General features: G+C 29.9%; 2 protein-coding genes across 2 annotated transcripts in view; one reads left to right on the top strand and one right to left on the bottom strand.

The window, feature by feature from the left end:
* LOC136986322 (protein ROP-like) overlaps positions 1-17,320 on the top strand; it is a 30,635-nt gene extending 13,315 nt beyond the window's left edge. The window contains exons 5-15 of the mRNA XM_067283819.1: positions 2,465-2,568; positions 2,705-2,853; positions 2,943-3,027; positions 3,101-3,339; positions 3,415-3,625; positions 3,696-3,834; positions 5,281-5,390; positions 11,211-11,312; positions 11,393-11,484; positions 11,563-11,717; positions 16,924-17,320. Of these exons, the coding sequence (XP_067139920.1) occupies positions 2,465-2,568; positions 2,705-2,853; positions 2,943-3,027; positions 3,101-3,339; positions 3,415-3,625; positions 3,696-3,834; positions 5,281-5,390; positions 11,211-11,312; positions 11,393-11,484; positions 11,563-11,717; positions 16,924-16,985 (1,448 nt within the window). The 3' untranslated portion in view covers positions 16,986-17,320. The remainder of the gene's footprint in view (positions 1-2,464; positions 2,569-2,704; positions 2,854-2,942; positions 3,028-3,100; positions 3,340-3,414; positions 3,626-3,695; positions 3,835-5,280; positions 5,391-11,210; positions 11,313-11,392; positions 11,485-11,562; positions 11,718-16,923) is intronic.
* On the bottom strand, positions 17,314-22,675 carry RpL28 (ribosomal protein L28). The gene is made up of 5 exons (XM_067283820.1): positions 22,571-22,675; positions 19,322-19,416; positions 17,776-17,899; positions 17,531-17,649; positions 17,314-17,437 (listed from the first exon to the last, which is right to left on the bottom strand). The coding sequence occupies exons 2-5, from the start codon at positions 19,406-19,408 to the stop codon at positions 17,354-17,356; spliced, it is 414 nt and encodes a 137-aa protein (XP_067139921.1). The 5' UTR covers positions 19,409-19,416; positions 22,571-22,675; the 3' UTR covers positions 17,314-17,353.
* Between the last annotated feature and the right edge of the window lie 1,184 nt (positions 22,676-23,859).

The following is a 23,859-nucleotide window of genomic DNA, read 5'->3' as shown; positions in this document are numbered from 1 at the left end:
TCAACACGAAGCGACACACAACGGAGAAAAATTTGAACATCGGACAGGTTAATGTATTTTTTCGTACATAATCCGTAATCAGAACAAATCACTAATCTGAACAACCCCAGTCCCCAATTGATTCCGATTTTCAGTTCTCTACTGTATTCATTGTATTCAAATGTTTTTAGGTTAACAAAATATGAAATTATGTAATGTGGTTTTATGACAATAAATAAAACATTAAAATATTTTTAAAAAAAAATTTTTTTTTGCATTAATGCAATATATGCAAATTTTCAATGTTATGTGACTCAAGCCAAATGTGGGTTTTCTTTCTTACATTTTCAAATATCTTTCAAAGAGATTTTGTGGAAACAATTTATAAATTCAGACATGCAATTGTCACTTTTTAAAACTATTTTATGTTATACTTTATTTTAATCATACTTTACAGCAGGAGTTTCACATATGTTAGTTTCATACTTTTAATTGTAAAAATACTTTTATATTTTCATTTCTAAGTACTTATACAATTACATCAATCCTTAAAAACTAATTTTTAAGTTCAATTATCAGTTTAACTTCAAAATTATCTTAAGTTACAGACGTTTTGGTAATATTTTTATAGTCATAGTTTATAATTAATTGAAATCTAATAAAAATACTATATTAAAATCAAACTTGAAAGTAGTGTATTTTGAAATTTAGCATACACAATTAAACTACTTCTTGTTTTTATTATTGTTATCAATTGGAGTTAAATTTGGTAGCTGTTTTATGTAAAAATGAACAAGTATTTTAGAATATTGAGCTTGAAATGCATGGCAATTTTTTAGGAAAAATAAAAATATTACTACTAGAATGCAGAAATAACCAATAATAACTAATTAAATAATTATATTACAGTGACTCTTCTAAGAAAATAATTGCTTCCTTTATAAAAAATTTAATTTTTTAATTGTAATTATCAGACTGATATTAAAATTTGTTGCATAATTATTTCTTTATAATATTAAAAAAAAATAAATGCAATATTTATTTAAAGTATTTAACTTTCTTTTAATATGGTGTGATAGTTAATTGTAAAATTTCTGGCTATACATACATATTTACAAATATATGAAAACACATTCAATAAGATTTTAGCTTAAAAATTTATTATATTTTTGAGTTAAAAAGGCATTCCCCCCTCTATTTAATAACAGTAATCATCATCATATTAAAACAGGACAATTACAGTAGGGTTTTATTCAGGATTAAATATACATAATTCATATTTTTGCATATATGACAGATGGTTAAATCAACTCTTGGATGCATGTGCATGGGAATAATTCTGACTGTTAATATACATGCTAAATACTATAAAATTTATTGTGGAGCAGAAGTAATGGTATGAAAATTGGAAACAATGTTCTAATACAGATAGAAAGAAAGCAAGAAAAAATTGTGTGTACACTGTGCAAGTTGCATAAAAGTTAAAATTAAACTGAAACATCTTTTGACATTATATATAAGAAAACTTAAGCTGCATCAGCTGGGTTTGGGGATGAAAAAGTGTAGCTTCTAGATAGTCAAGAGGGTTTCATATATAACTGTAAGCAGAAGTGAATCTTGACCAAAAATTTTTGGGTGAGCTGAAAGTTATAATAGATTACTGAGCCTATCTCTAGCACTAAACAATAGGCAGAAATGTTATTTAGTGTGAATAAAATAACATATAGTGACAACGTATGCAGGAGTGCATCTAGGTTTTTTGGGGCCTAGGGCTTATTGAAGTCTAATGGGGCCCCATTTTTTGTTAGATTAAAATCTTTAAATTGAGGTTTAAAATTCATTTTTAATAACATCAAAATCAGAGTTGAAATATATTTATTTATAAAATGCAGTTGAATGACAAACTTTATCAGAAAAAGTATTAAAAATTTATGATGATAATTCAATTTTTGTGTACTTGGAAGAGGATCTCGAGGACTTAATTTTAGATATAACCATATTGCCGGATTGGTACTGACAGGTCCTGCGAAAATTACTCTGGAAAGTCTTGAAGCAAAGATTGGACAGAAGGCCAAGTAGTGCAACTGGCATTGTGTCTGCATGGTAAGCAGGAGTTGTTGGTTCAAGTCCTGCTCCAGGCCAATCTTTTCTTCCAGAATATTCTAAAATTAAAATTTATTTATTTATAATTATTACATTTAACAAGACATGATAGCTTGCCACCTTCCAAATTGCTTATTCATTAATAATTATTTAGCCTTATATTCTGATAATGAATCTTGCTTTAAATCTCACCATTATGGATCAGGTTACGACATTGATTAATCTAGAAATACATTATAATGTTATATGTGATACCTGGTAACACAACCCTCATTATAAAACAAGACCATACCATAATTCATTGATTAATAATGCTATCAATAAAAATTAATCTTGTTATTCATATGTAGAATTATATATTATTACAAATTAATCTTTTCAGCTTGTCCAGCAGAGTTATTTAATGATCTCTGCAATTCTATGTGTGCAAAGTATATCAAGACTCTAAAAGAAATAAACATTGCATTCCTGCCTTATGAATCTCAAGTAAATAACAATTGAATATTTTATTAATATCTAATAAAAATAAGTAACTAAAAGCTTTATCTTACAACTTATTTTATTAATAGTTAATGATGTTTATAGAATTTTTAAAATAAAGTTGAGATTATTTATATTTTAGGTATTTTCCTTGGATTATCCAGAAACATTCCAGTATTATTATAATGTGTCTCGTTCGTCAGGACGAAATGCCAATTTGGAGCGCATTGCCGAACAAGTTGCCACTCTCTGTGCTACTTTGGGAGAATATCCTTCTGTTAGATATCGCAGGTAATTGAAAAAATTATTTTAAAATATTTAATATTTAAATTGATTTATTTTAAAAGCTTGACATTTAAATGTAATTTTTTTTTTGCTAGTGATTTTGATAGAAATGTTGAACTTGCTCAACTGTTCCAGCAAAAGTTAGATGCTTACAAGGCAGATGAATCAACAATGGGCGAGGTTATTTTATATTTGATTTTTTAAAAGATTGTTAGTTTTTTTTAATAAGACTGCTAAAAATAAATTTTATTAGGGTGCAGAAAAGGCCAGATCGCAGCTCTTGATCTTAGATAGAGGCGTCGATTGTGTTTCTCCCCTTCTTCACGAGCTTACATTCCAGGCAATGGCTTATGATCTGCTTTCAATCGAGAATGATGTTTATAAATTTGAATCTCCCAGCGGACACGATGTCAGAGAAAAAGAGGTACTCTTAGATGAAAATGATGATCTCTGGGTTGAATTACGTCATCAGCATATAGCTATAGTGTCTCAGTAAGCAAAATTCTAGTAAATGTTACAATGTTTATTTTATAATAATTTTAATGATAAAATTATATGATTATTTAGACAGGTAACAAAAAATTTGAAAAAATTTATTGAAAGCAAGAGAATGACAAGTTCAACTGATAAAACAAGCATGAAAGATCTCTCTCATATGATTAAAAAAATGCCACAGTATCAGAAGGAATTAAGTAAATACTCAACACACTTGCATTTGGCTGAAGATTGCATGAAGTGTTATCAAGGATATGTTGACAAACTCTGTAAAGTTGAACAAGTAAATGATTTGATAGCAATTTACAACAAAGCAATTTTATTTTGTGTAATATTCATTATCTTTTCAATAGGATTTAGCTATGGGAACTGATGCTGAAGGTGAGAAAATTAAAGATCCTATGAGAAATATAGTCCCTATTTTATTGGATGGTAATGTTACAACATATGACAAGATCAGGATTATTTTACTTTATATTTTATCTAAAAATGGTAAGTATATTTAACAAAATCTTTATATATATATATATATATATATATATATATAATTTGAATTTTAGAATAAATATTTTTTGGTCAAAGATTTTAAGTTTTCTACAAATTTGTTTGAATAAGTTTGAACATCTTTAACTTCATTAAAAATACACTAGTTACAACCAGAACAAGCATCTAGGCTATTAAATATAGCTCTACTGATACAGTTAACACTATTAAAAAAAAAACAATAATAATTCATAGATAGTAATGTGCCTTGTCACTTTTATTTCTTAGATATCTCTTTAAAAATTTGGACTTACTAAAACATGCATTTCTATCTAAATGTTTCCATGCTATGAGCAACTTCAGTTTCTCTTGAGTTAAAATTAATCTAGAATGGCATAATAGGAATCTGCCAAGTGATGTTATAGCTGCTCAATAAAACTTTATAAATATTTCAAATAAAAATATAATCAATATTCAAGCTATGCAGTTTTGTGAATTTCAATTTGTAGTTTTAAATTAAATATGTAGTGTTATTTTTAACAATATAAAAACAATTTTAATGGTTAATAATGTGTTCCAATAAACTAAATGTTTTTTTCAAATATAGTTGTGTATATTTATATTTTAATAATTGCAATTCAAAATGTCAGCCTTTTTTTGAGAACACTTTTCAAATGCATACAAAATAATCTTTACAAAACTGTTAGAGTTTATTTTGTATGGTTAAAGACTGCAGACAGGAATATAAAAAAGGTTCCTTTCTGATGTGTTCAGAGCTTCTTGTCCTTTTTTCCAATTGCTGTACTTCATAAATTTCCTAAGTTAACAAATACTGGACTTATCGTACAGGAAAAGGTTTTAGAAGAGTAAAATTAATCACTTTGAATTGTCTGTTTTGGATGCATTTTGGGTCTGAACCTCGCTTCAACAGTTGACAATTCTTATAAAAACAAAGGTCCTGGGAGGGAGTCAGAGTTTTTATATATCAATATTTTGATCTAAAAACTATGTAAACTATTCCAGAATTTAAAAATATTTTTCCTAAAAAATGGTAAAAGTTAAAATTCAGTAAATAAAATCATATAAAATAATTGTATTATGCACAACTTATTCAGTTTAATAGATGTTTATAAATAAAATTACATGAGTAATAAAAAAGTACAATAGGTTTCTGTCTGTGGACTTTGATCAAAGATCTGGCTGTAATTTGAATTATTTTTATCAATTTCATCAAGTTTAAGGGTAAATAAGAGACATCTTATTGATTTTTTTTCCAGTATTTTCAATTCAAGTTAAAATATACTTGCTCCAATATTCAAAAATTATTTTAAAAACACAGAATTTTGAAATAAAATATAATTCTTTATCCTGTAATGGTATTATTGTATTTAAAATTGAAGTTTATATATATAATTTGTTTTATAAGACTGACTGACTTTTCTTTTTATTAACTAGGTATTTCTGAAGAAAATTTGACAAAATTAATCCAACATGCTCAAATTCCACCTACAGAAAAATGTATTATTACAAATATGGCTAATCTAGGAACTAACATTGTAATAGATGTAAGTAAACCAATTTTGATGTTATACTATTTAAATTAATTAAAAATTTGTTGAAGAAATATCATTTTATACATAAAAATATTCATGAAAAATGGTTAAAATTCTGTCTTTTAGATATTTTAGAAATAATTCCAATCCATAGCTTTTCTTGCTATATTGGCTTTCATGGCTTTCTCAAGTCAACAAAAGCATCACTTTTCCAAACTTTGTTTTCATTAGTACAGGTTTCAAGACAAAAGCAAATGACTAAAATAATCAATAGTCATCAATTATTGAAGCCTGCCAACAGAAGAAACCAGTTATTTTGTGTTTGAAAAATTAATATGATAATTATAGAGATTTTAATTAAATTTTCTTCAGAACTCAAATTACAAAATAACTTGGTCTCTATTATTGGAATGCAATTAGAATTTCCAACAGCAGAGTGACACAATGGTTTTTGATACTCAGATTGGTTTGTTTTGCTATCATGAGCTCATAAGGAATTCATATGAAAAGTATTCAAACATCCAGCACAAGTTCTTGGGGATGAGAACTTTTTACAATCAAATATTTTTCAATTCTTGCATTTGAATACTCCCATTTTTAGTTGGAATCACATTGGATTAAGCCTAGTAATATGACTTTTATGTGTGTAAAAATGATTTTACTATAAAAAAACGAGAATAACTGTGTGATATTTATCTGGTATCGTTTAAAGACAAAAAAAAAAAAATACTAAAGCCTGTTCAAAATGCAAAAAATAATTCAATACTTTTATAATACTCAGCCCCAAGATCATAATTTGCAACCTCTGGGACTTTGGCCACATTTTACTCTCCTGTTTATGCCTTTTGCCATTATGCAATCCTAATTAAGCTAATATTCATGACAATAAACATTCAAACTAAATTTTAGCAGTGAAAAAATGAGAATAAACTATATTACTAGCTTGCACGTCATTGGCAAATATTCTTTTAGTATTTAGTATGCTTGACTGTTATGGAATATGGTGGTATTCAGCAAGCTTAAAGCCTGAAACTCTAAGAACATGTATGCAGCCTAGCAGAAGCACACAAAGTTCACTTGTATCCAAAATAGGTTGCTCATCCCTGCCCCTAGCAGTATAACATTTAGTTTATTTACTTCAAGACACACTGGGAAGATATTTAATTAATTATTAAATTGCTGTTCAAATAAAACTTGTATAATTATTCCATTATTATTGAACTTTTAAATTGCAAATTCATTATAAAAATACTACAGAACTTATTTTAGTAACTTAGATGTGATGTTAATTGATATAAAAGAATTAAAATGACTGAACCAAGATCTTCAGATATGTTAATCATTTGTACAGTACATGGGTGTATTTATGTAAAAATTCATCTGCAGCCATAAGGACATACCCAGGATCTAAACTAGAGGGGGGCAACTCTTATTAGTTTCAAGGAAGTAGAGAGGGAGAGTGAAACAGGATGATTTCTTGCAAAATATAACTCAAAACTATTGAAAAACTGTTTTTATTATTCATTAACATACTAATGCTACATGCTATAACTTTATATATGGACCTACTACCTACCATGTAGTTAACTGAGTTAGATTTTTATGTTAGCAATAATCTTCTCGCATTTACCGAAAATTTTTCTATAACCTTCCTTTCCACCATCTCAGTGTTTTTTCACAAAATTCCAATGCACACTTATCAGGCATAATACAGTCAGTCTTTCCTCTCCCATAGTGCTCCTAAGCCAGGTCTTCACTCTTTGAAGCATACTGAAGGATCATTCTATGGTTGCCATAGTGCATGGAATAGTGCTCAGAATTGTGAATGATTGATTTTCTCATGGCAGAAAAAATATAAGTTTTGTTAAACAGGTCAACAACTTCTATATCCCTTAATTTGTCTTCTGGTAAATTCTTCTTTATCCACAAATTATACCAAAGGTCCAGTTCTCTGGTGACATCATCCAACTCGTAAAAATTTGTAAACAGTTCTGCATTCTTGTGTAAATCTGTGATATTTTGGTCATGTATAATGGTGTAGTTTTTGTTAATGTAAATGTAATGGGGTATTTTCTTGGGAAAATCGAATATTTAACGATGATGTAAGCGAATCCAGATATGGTATAATTAGTGAATATTGCCAGTATTCATAGTCATTGTTTGATGCAGATTGCTCCTGTGTTTTTGCTTATGAGCAGGACATGGAACACAATTTTCTATTTCACAAAATTCCATTGCCATGTCTTGTGCTTTTTTAAGTAATTCACCAGTGATTCGATCTGTGTGGTCATTTTTAAGTACATCGAGGATTCCTGTAATGTGTTCTCCCACCACAATTAAATCCATGGTCTTTGTTTGCAAGGTGTTAAGTACCAGTTTCGATCACTGCTGAGTATTTTGCTATAGTAATTAGGACAGTGATAAACAATGGTTTCATAACTGCTGAATGCAACTGGTATGCAGTTTTTCTTGCAACATAATTTCTCTCTGTGGATAATTTTCCTAGCGTTTTCACAAGCTCTGGGAAATTTTGAATTTTCGAATTGATTTATATTTTTCCGACCATCTTGTTTCACACATTTATGATAGATTTGGAGTGTAATTCCTATGAGTAGTCAGTTCTCTAAAAAAGTTTATCATATCTGTTATAGTGGCAGTAATATTTCTAATTTCAGGTACTTCATTTGTATCGTTCCTCACAAGATTGAGTTTGTGGGTTAAGCAGTGAAAATATAATGCTTGAGAATATTTCTTCCTTAAAATCACTTGTACACCACCCTCTTTGCCTGCCATTGTAGAGCAGCCATTGAAACCAAATCCAATGCAATATTCTGGTAGAAGATTATAACTAACCATAAAATTGTCAATTGCTTCTGCAATCGACGAGGCATCTTGTACTTTTAGTTCCACAAAACCTACAAATTCTTCAGATTTTTCTTTTGCTTTAATCATAGTCACAAGCCAATTGATACTAAATTGATATGTCTGTACTGTGTGTCTATGTGTTAATTACAATTGTTCTAGGGAGGGGCAGCTGTCCTCCCCTACTCCTTGCTGGTATGCCCTTATGCAGCCATATGTGTTGCCTCTCATTACAGGGCTCTTGGGAGCACTGCCATGAGAGAACACATAGCAAGGGTGTCAGAATAACTTCTACTGCATTACCACACTTCCCTGGCCTGCCTAGTCCTCTGATTTATCACCAATCAAGCATGTCTGGGATCACCTGGGATGCCAAGTTGAACAGCATGGCAAACCTTTTTGAGCCCGCATGCCATGTAGCAAATATACTTAGCTTTAAAAATGTTTGTGCACCAAAGTTTTAGACATAATACAACTTGAACTTCACACAAAATATCACATAAAAAGAAAGTAAATGCCACACTCAGTATATATTTTAAGTTTTTTACTTTTGCTAGTGCTTTCAATGAACTTATGTTCATATTATTGTTAATTGTCTACTTGGACTTTACTTATTAATAGGACTTTATACTGGTGTTTAAAGATTGGCATAGTAATGAGAGTTAGTTCAGGAAAGAACAAAATTTCTTTATTATATCACCAGACTAGTGAAGATAAAATTTTAAAACAGGAACAATAGAACAATAGAAACAAACATACAATTTGAAGCCGAAACAGAATGTAATGATAGTTTAAATTATTTAGATATAACCATCAATAGAACTGACAATAAATTAGAATTCAGAAAATTTATAAAACCTATGCAAATACCAAAAGTACTAAATTACAAAACCAACATTCCACAAGCTATGAAATTTAACATCTTTAAAATGTACATAGAAAAAATTAAAAACAGAACTAGTAAATTAGAAAATCAAGAGATAGAAATAGAATAAGCCATAAAAATGTTCTTACTGAATAGTTACCCCAAAAAAATATTAGAAAAATGGTTAAACTGGACTAATAATAATGATAATAAAAATAGAAATTTTCAAAAAGATAAAAAATGTGTAAATTTGATGTATGTACCTAAAATATTTGAAAGAATTAAAAATATACTAAATGGAAAAGTGAATTTAATACCCGAAAAAAATAATTTATTCAAAAGATATTTATATCATAGGTCAGATAAAAAATTAGATTTAATGGAAGAAAAAGAAATTGTGTATTCATTCAATTGCAGCTGTGATCTGGCCAAAACTTATATAGGAGAAACAAAAAGAAAATTAAGCACAAGAATAAAAGAGCACATATGTGCAATAAGGGGTAATTATGCAAATTCTGCAGTCGCAGAAAACTACAATAGTTATGGGTGCCAAATCGAAAAAAATACTATAAAAATTAAGAAAAAAGAATCAAATAATTACAAACATCAATTATACGAACGTTTAAACATAAAGAAAGAAATAGAATAAACAATAATTTGGGTCGTATAATCCACCAATCCTGGAGCACCATACTTGATGACGTTTATAAAAAAGCATAGTTAATAGTCTCCTTATCATAATGCCATTGAATGGTGGCAAACGAAACCTTGATGTGAGTTTTTTTTTATAATGGAATTTTTTACATGATGATGATAGATTTTAATAATTTACAGTCTTTATTTACTTTGTTTATTTAATTTTAATTATACAGTGAAATGTTTAATTGTAAAACAAGAAATGTCCAGTTATACTTGGGATTGGAATATGTATTTACAGTAAGTTTTAAAATTGTATTTTATTGCTAAGAAATTTTAAATTATACAGTAACTTATTTGTTTTGTTATTGTTACTTTTTAGTGTTTGGTAGTAATACTGCTGATGAGAGGCATGCTAGCCCGAAACATATATAATATGTGTACAGAAATTATTACTACAGGTGATATAATAAAGAAATTTTGTTCTTTCCTGAACTAACTCTCGTTACTATGCCAATCTTTAAACACCAGTATAAAGTCTTATTAATAAGTAAAGTCCAAGTAGACAATTAACAATAATATTAGAATTTAAGGACAGTAAGGCTTTTACAATAACTTATGTTCATCATCTTCAGGCAAATGAAATTTAAAATAAAGAGAACATATAAATCTTTACTGGGTGTGGCATTTTAAATTTAATTTGCCTGAAGATGATAAACATAAGTTCATTGAAAGTACTAGCAAAAATAAAAAAATTGTTAATGCTGCACCCAATGTATATTTTTACTTTCTTTTTAAAGTTTTAGACTTTGAATAATGACATTTAAAGAAATTAAATGAATATGCTCTAATTAGAATAAATGTAAAAAGGCTGGCTGAAAGGATGATCAGATGATAAACCAATAGGATGATTGAAAAAGACAGATGATAAATCAGAATTGTATGATATGTTACATGCCAGATGATTTCTCCTTATGTGCCACAGTTTGCCACTCCTTGCTGAGGAGTTTGGCCAAACTAGAGGACTGCTTGCAGCAACTGTGGACTAAGATGCTGCAGGACACCTATATGCCTTCATGTCACCTGTATTACATCACATGCAACTGTATTACATGCAACAGGGTATTAGAACTTCCTTTCATTTGTAGTGTTTTCTGCAATAAATGATTCTTTTGCTTTCATTTTGTAATTACTTACTTATATCACCATTACACTCACACATGTACAATTTCATTCAATTCCTTCTTGGTGTGCTAATTTTTATGGCAATGAGTATACTACTAGTGGTAGTTGGTAGTTCATTTTATAATATACATAATTTGCCTTGGAGTCAATATATTAAATTAAACATAATCAATTAGAATTTATTAAGTGTTATTACATTTTAAAAAATCATTATCTACAGGCAACAATTTAAATTTTTAAAATATAATTTTTTCTGAGTTAATCATTCCTTGGATATTTAACAGGCTGGACGTAGAAAACTCTATCAGGTGCCACGAAAGGAACGTATTTCAGAACAAACATATCAGATGTCCAGATGGACTCCTGTAATTAAAGATATCATGGAGGTAAGCCATGTCGATAATTACACATCAAAGTAAATGTTATATTCTATAATACAAATATAATAATTTGCAGTTTTTTGTAGGATGCTATTGAAGATAGGTTAGATGTCAAGCATTTTCCTTTTCTTGTCGCTCGAACAGCTACAACTGGATACGGTAGAGCTCCTCCCACTAGGTAATTTTCTTTGGTTAAATCAAAAGAAAATATTAGATATAAAACATTTGTTATAATAACCAAATAATATATTTTCAGTGTAAGATACAGACAATGGCTCAAAGATAAGAATGCTCCTAATGTAAAGAATTTTCCTAGACTGATTATATTCATTGTGGGTGGTGTCACTTATTCCGAAATGAGATGTGCATATGAAGTTACCAAAGAACAAAAGAATTGGGAAGTTATAATCGGTAAATATAAATACTAATCAACTCATTAATAATATAATTACTGCGCTTTGTATATTTATATACATATTTTTTCAGATTGTGGGTTTTATTTTTTATTATTATTAAAATGTACTTGACATAGTAACAAATAATAATTTCAAAATCTCATTAAATTTGAAAGAACATTAAGATTATTGTTTGTTGTTTACACCATTATAAATAATATAAGACAGTTTTCAACATTTTTAACATTTACAATCTTGACCAAAAGTATAGTCACTCCATATAAATGCATAAATAATTCAATTGTATATGCATATTACATCCCCTACTCTATAGATATAAAAGATAAAATGAAGCCCATGGGTAAATATTGGGTCTAGCCATTAATGTCTTTTTTTCTAAATATTGTTTTCATGTTATAGTAGTGATTGATGTATTATACAAGTTAAATACTAATTGCTAATTAATGAGTTTTATCAATCAAAAACTGTTATGAATATTGTTAAGAACTTTTAAGGTATGTAATGTTTGCAGGACACATGAACTTTGTCATATATAAGAAAGGGTAACACTGGTTACAGCAACCAACAATATGTGTAGTGTACATGGCAGCAAAGCCTTAAATGTCAGGATCAAAATCCACACTCTTAAATTTTTTTTAACCATTGTTGAGACTCCAGATGACCTGACTTAGAAAATGCCAAAATTGCTGCAGTAATGGAATTGACCAAAACTGTAGACTGTGCAGCAAGAGTAGACAGGAATCAGTCTAAACAGAAAGGGTCTATGTTAGATGAAAGGGCCGGAAGATGTGTGAGAGTTGATACATGGATCACAGTAATTTCTAAAAAAAGGTAAAAACAATAAATTTATATAATAAAGATAAATCCAGCTGAAAGAGATCAGATCCATGTGTAAAATTTCACATATCTCCCCTTTCTTCTGACGTAAACTCTTTCAGCTCAGGGTGACTCGTAGTCTGCACAGCAAAAGATTAGATATATCTGTAAGGAAAATGAACAAGTATGGGTTCCATGTGATCTTACAGAACAAAATCACCTGAAACAATTATCAGTATGTGTTACTACACAAGAGTAAACAGAATAGTAAGTGAAATGGAGATAATTGGATATTATATACCATTTGTAAAAGACATCTCCAGTGGTTATATCCAAAGGCCATTCAAGCTCCAGAACTAAAGTATAGTCTTCATTTTCGAAAAATGTTCCGTCTGTATGATGTGAGGGAATACTGCACTATTTCATATGGAATCAACTTAATGCTGCTTTATATCTCCAGCAATTAGAAAAACTTCAAATTTGACAAACAAAACAAAGGGTTTTCTCTTTATAAATACAAACCTTTTGATTGCAAATCTTTTTAAATGATGGGATACAAAAAAACATGTACAGGAAATTGTTAAGTCAAACTCGGATAGTTTGAAATCTGATTAGTTTGTAACTGTACTATTTGTCCTAACAGGATATAGAGCTTTAGGGAATGTATATGTTAACTCGTTTGTTTAGATTGAATTGCCTCCATACTATAATAGAAAACTAGACTAAGGACAACTCTAATCTGGTCAATGTGGCTTTGCTTTTACAGTAACACATTTTTTGGTGTCACCTTACCTATGGAATACCCTTTTTTCTGTTATCTCGTAAAATACGGTTGGGTTTCAGAATTGCAAGATTGGGCCACAAATAGCAGACTGAGATATTTATAGGGCTCTAGGCTACTAATTTGGATGGCTTACTACTTTTTGGGCTGCATTTCCAGGAAATCTACTTTACTTTTTTAAAACCTAACTGGCAACCTGTGAGGTTATTACAGGACACATGCTGTTTACCTGCAGTTCATTTATATTATTAATGAAAATAGCATTCAGTATGTGTAGCCATATTCCATTTGCTTAATAAATTACATCACTTATGTGGCATTTGGCATATTGTATGGAAATATGTAAATCTCGGATAATTTGACGTCTCGAATATTTCATTCCTTGAATTTCAATCTAATGAGGATTTCTTCTGTGGTTTTTATTTCCTTCACTTTGAGATTTTGAATTGGCCAAACAAATTAACTTAAAAATTTAACAGAAAGAAATGATATTCTATCAGAGACTCCTAATATAATCAGATGGTACTGTTAATAATCTGAAATTGTCAGTCAAGAAAACAGTCATCAAAGTCAGTAAATTTCAGAATCCTGTTTTTAACAAGAAAGTCATGCATTTAAAAATTTTTACAATTAAAAAAGTAGATATTTGGGGTATTCTAGTTTTCCATTATATGGTATGTGGAAGTGAATTTTTAAAATTCTAGTTAGCTTCTTTCTAAACTTTAGTTATTATAGGAAACTCTTCATTTTGATATTAGTAGTAATGAACATTTAACATGGTTTTTTTCCTGTTTTTAATTTAATAAAATCACTTAACTTTAAAATATATTTACTTAAGTGTAGACATTTCAATATTAAGGTCAACACTGCATTAAAAAAATTCTTGCTAACGTTTTAATAGGGAATTTTTTTTACACCTCTGTAAACCAATGCAGTAAACCTGTCAGAAATTTTAATTATAAATATGATATTCTGTTATAAACTTACCTGTTTAAAAGTTAATAATAAAATAAATATTAGTAAGTGCAAATTCTAATTATTTTCTTGTCTGAAATGTGGTTTATGAAAACAACATAACTGTTTTCAGATACAGAGTTAGCAATACTGGTTACATTGTATCCTCATTTGATCATTGTTATGGAGTAGCCTGTAAAAGATTAATCATACTGTGTAATTCCCATTAGCTACTGTTTTTTAAATTGCAAACATAAATATGTTGTTTTCAATTTAAATGCTAAAATTGATGTTCTGTAACAAATTGATGAAAATGTTGTAAGACATTATGGATAAATCTGACATTTGAGGTTTTGACTGTATTGAAACTTGTTAAAGAGTGAAAGTTTTAATAGCTGCATTAGATAGTAAGGAAAAATAATCATAAGCACATACATGTTTAAGGTTTTTAAAATAAAAAAAATCAAATTAAATTTAAATACATATTAGTTTACATCAACTTTACAACTTGATGAATGAAATGTACATATCTTGAAGTCTTCTGGTATGTTACCAGTTAAGTTAATACCCATTCTGAAGAAAAAGAAAGCAGAAAAATGAGGAGAACACAATCTTGAGTCTGCCGTCACATGCATCAAAGATACTATCTATCAAAGACCAGAGGGAAGAATAGAACAGAGCTTATTAGATGATCAGTTTGGATTTCAACAGGGAAAGGGAAAAGAGAAGCAATACTAAACTTAAGACTATAATCAAATAGCTTCTTCACGTTAATAGACAAATATTAATTGCATTTATTGATATCAAGAAAGCTTTCAACAATACTGATTGGGAGATCATGTTCAGAGCACTGAAAATGCTGGGGCTGACTAGAGATTAAAGAATTATATTAAAACTATATAAAAACTAGACAGCATTTATAGGTAGGGAAGAGGAGGCAAAAATCAGAGAAGTATGGCAGGGATGGGGTTTTTCCCCGTTTCTATTCAATATATAAGTAAAAGAAGCAATTAAAGAATTCCTTGCTACCAACAGATCAGGAGTAAAAATAAATGGAAAATTCTTCACTATAATAAGATACACCAATGACATTGCCCTGATAGCGGAAGACGAAGAGGGACTCCAGCAAGCTCTTTCCAATCTCAATGAACATTAACAGAGAGATGAAACATGAAAATTAATAAGACAATGACCAAGGTAATGAAATGCATATGTTTGGCTAGAACAGTGTTTTTCAACCTTTGTCATGGCACACTTGAACCTATAATTAAATTTTCACAGAATAAATCACAATTTAAAGTGTTTGTAAACATTCTATCTTCATATTACTTGCCACTTAAACTAATTCATTTTGTCTATATTTTTTGTGAATTAAATAGAACAGCAGGTTACAACAATAGTTATTTAAATTAATACTTTTCATTTACATAAGAAAAGTAATTAACATTGTCTTAATTTGTGTTTAAAAGTGGCATAATAGCCTTTTAGAAACCTGCCCAACATCCCACTATTTCTAAGTTAAAATAATTTGAACTAAAAATGGACAATTATAAATACATTTTTGATTGAAAGAAAATTTCATTTTAAATTAAATAACCTGGTGTTGTGTGCACGTAATTTTGCTTATGAATGTATACATAAACATATATTTTTTACTACAGTTATTTATTATAACAATGAAAAACTTGTAAAATCAGTTTAGAGGTTTTAATTTTGACATGTACACTTATTGTTCTTTGGGCTTCTTTCAAAAATAATTTATTTAATAACCTTCAAAAATTTTTGTGGCACACTGGTTGAAAATCACTGGGCTAGAGGGTGAAAAAATTGCAGAGGTGTAAAGACTTTCCCATACGTAGGCAGTATAATCTCCTCTGATGGAAGAAGCATAAGAGAGGTATCTGATAGGATGGCACAAGCACAATAAGACTTCTACAAAAAGAGAGGGCTATTGACATCAAAAAATATTTCAGTAGAAATTAGAAAATGTTTTTTTTATCAAAAGCTTTGTGTGAAGTATAGTATAGCATTAAAAATGGCTTGAAAACTTAACTTCGGGAGGCATAAAAACGTTAAACTGGAGGTATTTGAATTCTGGTGCTGGCAAAAACTGTTACGTGTACTGTGGACAGATTGGTGGAGAAATGAACACACTTTGACAACGTCGAGAGGAGAAAGACAACTTTTGGCAACAGTAGAGGAGGAGGAACGTTTTGATTGGACATCTCGTCAGAAATTCTTCATGGAATCACACATTACTGGAAGGTAAGATAGAGGAGAAAGTTGTGGAAGACCCAGAATTGAATATCTCTGACTGTTAAGACTTCACCAAATGGTAAAACTGTTCACCCAAGACAGGAAAGCTTTATAACTCAATTGGCATTTTTTCTCCTCCATGTTGTCTACCAACCTGTAGATTCACGGGGAGCGCGAGATCAATTTATGTAGCATACTTAAGATTATGGTAGGTTTTTGTGTACTGTACAATACTTGGGCTTAATATAGTTAATGTTTTTGTTTTCGTTGGAATGTAATATATTAATTGTATACGAGTTTTCTTGATACATATATCAGCTGATTTAACTTAAATTTCTACAAACTATTATAGTAATTTAATTTCCTAATCAAAAACCAATTGATTTTCTTTCAGGCAGCGATCATCTATTGACTCCCGAGGGCTTCCTCAGCGATCTCAGAGACCTCAGCAGCTGAATGTCGAGAGTGGCTGCATATTTTTATTCGTCCCCGTGCAATATATTTTAAACGCATCGTTGCAGTTACTACTTTTTGCCCCTTCGTAACGTTAAAAGTTCCACAGCTTTGTTAATAGTGTATCCATGAAAAATTTTAAGAACAAAAAATCATAAAATTAAAGTACAAAAACAAAACTATTTTTGAGATGTTTTAAAATTAAATGAATTTATATTCTATTTGTATTTTTTCTGCTTTTAATGTTGATGTTGGCATATAAAAAAATTCCTAGTCAACAATATTTTTGTGAATGTTGTGCATTTGTATAATTGTAATAAAAATCTAACAATAAACACCTGAAATCACTTTATTGACTCTTTCTAAACACATTATTCTGGTTTTTTGTGAAAGTTTCTCTTGGGAACAATCGGACGCTGACTTCTCAAAATGGCACTGGCTCTTCGCAGTGTTGCCTGTAAAAATAGTGCATTTCGTGATTTAATTTTTCCATTAGAAATACCATTTTACAGTAAATATGGAAATTTAAAGTTTAAAATGACATTTACCATTTTCAAGTCACGTCTGTAACGATTGGACTTGACAAACTTTTTGATGCTAGTCATACTTCTTCTGGCTCCTTTTGTCAGTGGAATTTTAGCTAAATTTCTTACTGGTTTGTTTTGAACTGAAATAAAATCATCATAATAGTATGTAGATACCATGTACGATGTTAATCAAATTAGCAAAACAACTGCTTAAAAATAAATTGTCAATCACATGATTGCAAACAACTTTTAAAATAAAATCTTACATTTTCTCTTCTTGTACAGAAGATTGATTCCCTTGCCACTAGTATGGGGTTCGATCGCTATGGCCTTCCTGTGAATCATGCCGCTGTAGCGAGGAGAATGAATATTTTTCAAGTTCAGAGGATCCTATGGAGAAACAAATATTCCACAAGGTTTAAAACTGGAAATAGCATTAGCATATATTTTTTTGTTTCAGAATTTTCAATTGCTGCATATTTTTAAATTTAACTAAGTTGCTGAAAATATAAATCGTCATAACACTACATAATATGAAGATCAATGGTAGCCTCCTCATGTTACATCAAATCTTGCAAAACTTTTTAAATCTTCTCTTCAATTTAAAGATTTGCTACAACTTTTATATACATATCTACTACTCCCATTTCAGTATTATTAGTCTCATTTTCTGTGAAGTTAGTGTTTTGTCTTACATCCAGATGCTCTTCCTGTCACTAACCCTTCATCTTTTTTACTTTTTGTGTTAGTATTTCATGCTTCCAAAAAATTTAATCTTTGAATTTTGTTAGCCAAGATTCACTTTTCTAGATCATAATATAAATTTCAAAGTTTTTCATTTTTCATAAAACTATCATTTTCTTGCCACTAGCGAATTGCAGAACTTTGTTTGAAGCTGCCTTAAACAGAAATATTGTTCAGTATTGCCGAATACCAAGCAAACATCTGGCCAATACCAAGTGAGGTGGATGATTTATTTGCAACTTTGCTCAACAAATATTTGGTATTTGCAGTTTCAGACTCCACATCGGTATACTGTGTCGAATCAATTCGATATTGGCCATTACCAAGTAGATTTGTTTGCTTGGCATTCGGCAAATATTGAGTGTGTGAAATCATCTTTATAAAGATACTTTCGATGCACATAAGAATGAATATATTCTTCCTTCTCTATATTGAGTTCTACTGACTTTGCACATGACATAACTTCTATTTTTGATTTTATTAAAAAAAAACATAAATAAAATGAAATTTTCTTTTTATTATTATATATAATACGGCAATTCAAATGAAAACAATTCATCAATAATGATACGAGAAACAGAGTCTGTATTTTTAAGACAAATTCTTAAAGTTTTATTGTCATTTTTCAGATATGGAATTAAAGAAATACTTTACTAGAAACACAGTAAACAATTTGAAAGCAAATTAAAATAAAATAAATTCTACAAAGCCTCTATAGCCTTTTCCAGAATAAGAATGGAGCTAACATTCTTATGCCAAGTAGAACACATGTTTAAACTGTTACTATAATCTTATTTTCTATTCTTATATGTATTATATATTTGAAATGTCTGACATTTTCAAGAAATTTGATTTTTTTTTTAAATTATAAATCACACATAAACATTACATTTTGAAGAATTTTCATCATTCTGCCACTTTCATAGCTGAGCATTTGAGATCTACAATGTTTGCTCCATTCTTATTCCACAAAATACCAAAATTACCATTGAATGTTTTATTTGCGTAATTCACTCAGATGTCACAAAAATACATGACATTTCTTTCTTGCATAATAATTTAACTTACCGTGCTGAAGTATTTTCTTATATTTCTTTTCTTCACCAGAAAACTCGAACAATTACGAATGACCATCCATTGCAAATCGGTAGACATCTTGACACCTGCCGTACGAGAGACAAGATTAGAAAATTTCATTCCATTAAAATACTTAAACTGCAATGCTACATCAGAAATATTAGCTGAACTCAATTTGAATGTCTCGGCAGCAAGTGCATTAGAGGATTAAAATGCATATAGAGAGAAAGCAATTGAGCAAACACGAAGGAAAGTTTGTTGAGTCGGTTCATTATAGAGAATGGTATTAGGGCTTTTCCTGTATTTACACACACACACAAAAAATAATTAATAGTATGTATAAAATTTATAAAATCTTATATTTGAAAACCCTTTTCTACTAGTATCTAAAAAGTTTTAGACAAGTATATTGATTTAATTTGCTGTAGGGGCTTATGTATGTATCTTGACCCAGGCCACAATTACCTACTGGAAGACACTGTTTACCCCCCTCTCTTAAATTTAACTATTTAGCTATATTCAATGTTCAAGTGTGGAATGTATACAAAATTATCAGTTTAACCTTTTACACTAAAGATTAAAGTGAAAGAAAATGTGGCATTGGGAAAGAAATGGAATACTGATAAACACTAGGAGCTTGAAGAAAATCACTTTAATAAAGAATTCAACTGTGTATCTATGGACATTGATTTTATTAATTTATATCTTTAAATACATTTTGCATTCACATTAGTGATTTTTTCTGTATTTTATAGCATGGTATATTTTACATCTAACTCTGTAGACAATTTTAAATAATTCAAAACACTCTTTGCATTATGAGCTAAAACATGTTTTGAGTCTTTCTTGGCATCAAATCCTATATAACAATTTTAATTCAAATAACAATGTACCAGCATTTAAAAGCCAGTTATAGTATGGTATTTTTTTTGTATTAAATAGTGCAACTTTTACCTTCAGCTATTAATTATATTATCATTTAGAGAAACAGATTTATTCAGTTGAAAAATTAATTAAAAAATGTATCAGATCACAAGAATTTAGTGAAAGAAAAGACTTCTTAAATTGAAATCATTAACAGCCATATTTGCCAATGTTTCGAATTAAAAATTTCCCAAGTAAAGGTAAGTAGTAAACAGAACCTTTCTAAATTTGATTATTGTTTGGTTAAAAATTTTTATAAAAACACATCAGTCTTTTTCCACATGCCAAAAATTTTCAATGAGCCTACCCTGGTTATTAATATCATAAATGTTACACAACAGTATGAGCTGCTTAATGACAAGAATGAATGCTTTGAGCACGGGAAACCTTTTTCTATGTAGGGGCTGCATTTCAAACTTTTAAACTGATGCGGGCCACATGCAAGAGAAGAGAGAAAAAAATGCTGGTAACTCACATTTATTTATTCATATATAATTATAAATTAGCATAAGTATACTTAATTTAGCTTCTGGAACAGATGTAAATGTAATATATTGGAAATTTTTGGTTAAATATTAGTCACTGCTAGTTTTAAATTAGTTTCAATGTGAGACTGTTAGCTGGTTTCTTGTTTTAATTTTTACTAAATTCATTGTGGAAAAACTATTTACATACATAAGTTGTAGAAAATAACATTTGAATTTTTGCTGCATACTTCCTTAAGCTGGAAAATTGATGTATTTGTTCATATTTTATGCACGTGGGCCACAAAAAATATTATATAGGCCTGAGGGCTGCAAGTTGTCCATCCCTGGCTTTGAGAAATACATCATTAAGCATATTTTAAGTGAACATCATAGAGCATAATTAGACAAAACTATATTGTACAGTCCATTGCTCACATAGGCTATATCGCTACTTTGGAAGAAAACCGGCACAACTCAAAATAACTATTTTGAGAAAATCCTATTCAAAGATTTAACTGAATATCGCTTATCACTTATTCAACATTCACATAACTGCTTCCTAGTGGTCAAATATGCAAGTTACTTTTATGACACTTTTACACATCAAAATTTACTACATTTTCATTCTGATTATGACATAATAAAAAAAATCACACTTTTTTGAGTTGTGCCGGTGTTCTTCCAAAGTAGCGATATGTAACACAACAAGTATTTACTTATCTATACATAGAAAAAGTACAGCAAAATATGGTATTTCTTGTTATGATGTGTAAAATTGGTTTAATTTATTGTAAAATTACATTCATAGTGCATGTATAATGACAATAAATTATAGTAAGTTGTTCTGTGGAACTGTGGGAGTTAAACAGCACTATTTGCACATTAACAACAATTAATTTGAGTAATTGTGGCAAAACTACTCAATTTCTAGAATGTTTTCTTAACCATATTAGGTCAAAGTATACCTAGGTAACCCCAATGGTGGTGCTATGGCCACACTTCCGACTGACCTCCCGGAAGGGAGCTGCCGGCAGGCCACCATGTGCTAAACGTCACTAGTTATTGAACAAAAGAAAAAAAAGGAAACGTCTACTAAAAATATAGTTAATCTAATCTAATCTAACCTAACAGAAGCACCACCATTGGGGTTACCTAGGTATGCTTTAACCCAGTATTAATGTGTTCAGTTAGACAGCTGGATGGCTGAATGGTTAAAGTAGCAATCTTCATTCTGGGGATCAATTTCATGGCTGTCCACATAAAAATAACATCATTGCTTAAGTTTTGCACACCAGTGTATACACAAATAAAAAGATATAGCAAGTCAGCCAATTTTTATAAATTCTATGTAACATATTGAATAGTACACAAATATTTAGTGGAGTTTTTATTTATTTTCATTTTAAATCCTTCACAAACTAGAAGTTTACAGTTGTTTCCTCATCTCTTCTATTTTCCATGTTAATTTGTGATAATTTTAAATTTATTGCTACTTATTAATAAGAAACACTAACAAAGGGTATATTCACTTCTGCGGAAAGAATATGTATTAAAAATAATTTTGTTAATGAATTTATTAAAAATAAAAGTATTTCCTCGCACTTCGAAAAATTACAATACGGCATCCATTAGATATTTCCTCATTCCATCACAATTCACTAATTTCCACACGCGACAAAATAACACGTGGATATATATTTAGGCCTAAAAATTTCATCTAATAAAAAAAATTACAAATTCGTAATCTAATTTATTATTATTGTACCAAATAATATATAATTTTCTGAATTTTTGTTTAACTTTTTTAGCCCGGATAGTTCCATTATTTAAAAGAAATATAAGAAATTACCTTTACCAGATCACCGCAAAATGGCTGCTACTAATAAACTGAAAAAGACGACAAATAGACCTCTAATGTCAAATTTTATCTATTTTTTAGTTCTACTCAATAATTTTATTAATGTAAAAATTTAATATTAAATTTATTAATTATTTTATTTTTTATAATTTTGTTCAAATTTCTCAAATTATACACGAACATTAAAATTTAACTTTTTTGTTTAATTGTTTTTACTCCATTACAGAAAACGACCAAATGGCAGCCTGTTTAAGGCTGCCATTTGGTCGTTTCTATTCATATTTAAATAAATTATTATATACCTATGTATTATATTTGTATATTAAATAAGACAAATTTCATTTTAATTTGTAACTTGTATTTCATGGCTGCGCATTAAATATAACTTTAAAGAAAGTCTCGTATTATCCGCGTGATTTGAATAGAATTTAAATAAATATAAATCAAATATTTGTATGGATTTTTTGACGTTTCTCAACATATTAGGGGGATACTATAGATTACCACCTATGGAATTTCGGATCTTTGAGTATATATCTGAACTCAGGAGACCGAGACGAGTTCAACGATACCCTACTTTTGGACCGGAGACGAGAAATAATAAAGTTATCATATTTTTTTCCAGCGGTCGCGCGATGATAGGGAGTCGCGTCGCTCTCTCCGCTAAGTCGGCCTCGCTATCGCGATCGGGAGTCGCGTCGCTTGCCGTTAAAATCGCCTTTAGTAGACGTTTTCCCCCCTTTTTTTTACTTTGTTCAAGAACTACTGTGAATCAATAACTAGTGACGTTTAGCACATGGCGGCCTGCCGGCGGCTCCCCTCCGGGAGGTCAGTCGAGAGCACGAACAGTCGGAACGGCCGCCACGTTCGCTGTCATAAGTAACATTAACCGAAATGGCGATCGCGCGATGATCGGAAGTCGCGTCGCTCTCTTCGCTCTCGTATCGCGTGTTTAACCCTACTGGAGATGACCGTAGTTCGACGTCATGGTTTGAAGACTTTACCGCAAGATGGCAGTACTAGCAACTATGGTGCCGTCTGCATGAGAGCATTAAAAAAGTATGGTAACTTAAAAAGCCTGATAATTTTTTTTTATTTTTCGTCTCCGGTCCAAAAGTAGGGTATCGTTGAATTCGTCTCGGTCTCCTGAGTTCAGATATATACTCAAAGACCCGAAATTCCATACGTGGTAATCTATAGTACTCCCCATATTAGTACTGTACGCTCTCATTCGTTGGCTTAGATTTTGAATTTACTGGCCATCATCGACAGGGGCGGCC

This window comes from Centruroides vittatus, unplaced genomic scaffold (genome assembly GCF_030686945.1).
Source record: "Centruroides vittatus isolate TY-2023 unplaced genomic scaffold, ASM3068694v2 scaffold_1015, whole genome shotgun sequence".
Lineage (NCBI taxonomy): Eukaryota > Metazoa > Arthropoda > Arachnida > Scorpiones > Buthidae > Centruroides > Centruroides vittatus.
Note: the sequence above shows the minus strand (reverse complement) of the source record. Positions and strands in the feature narration are given on the sequence as shown.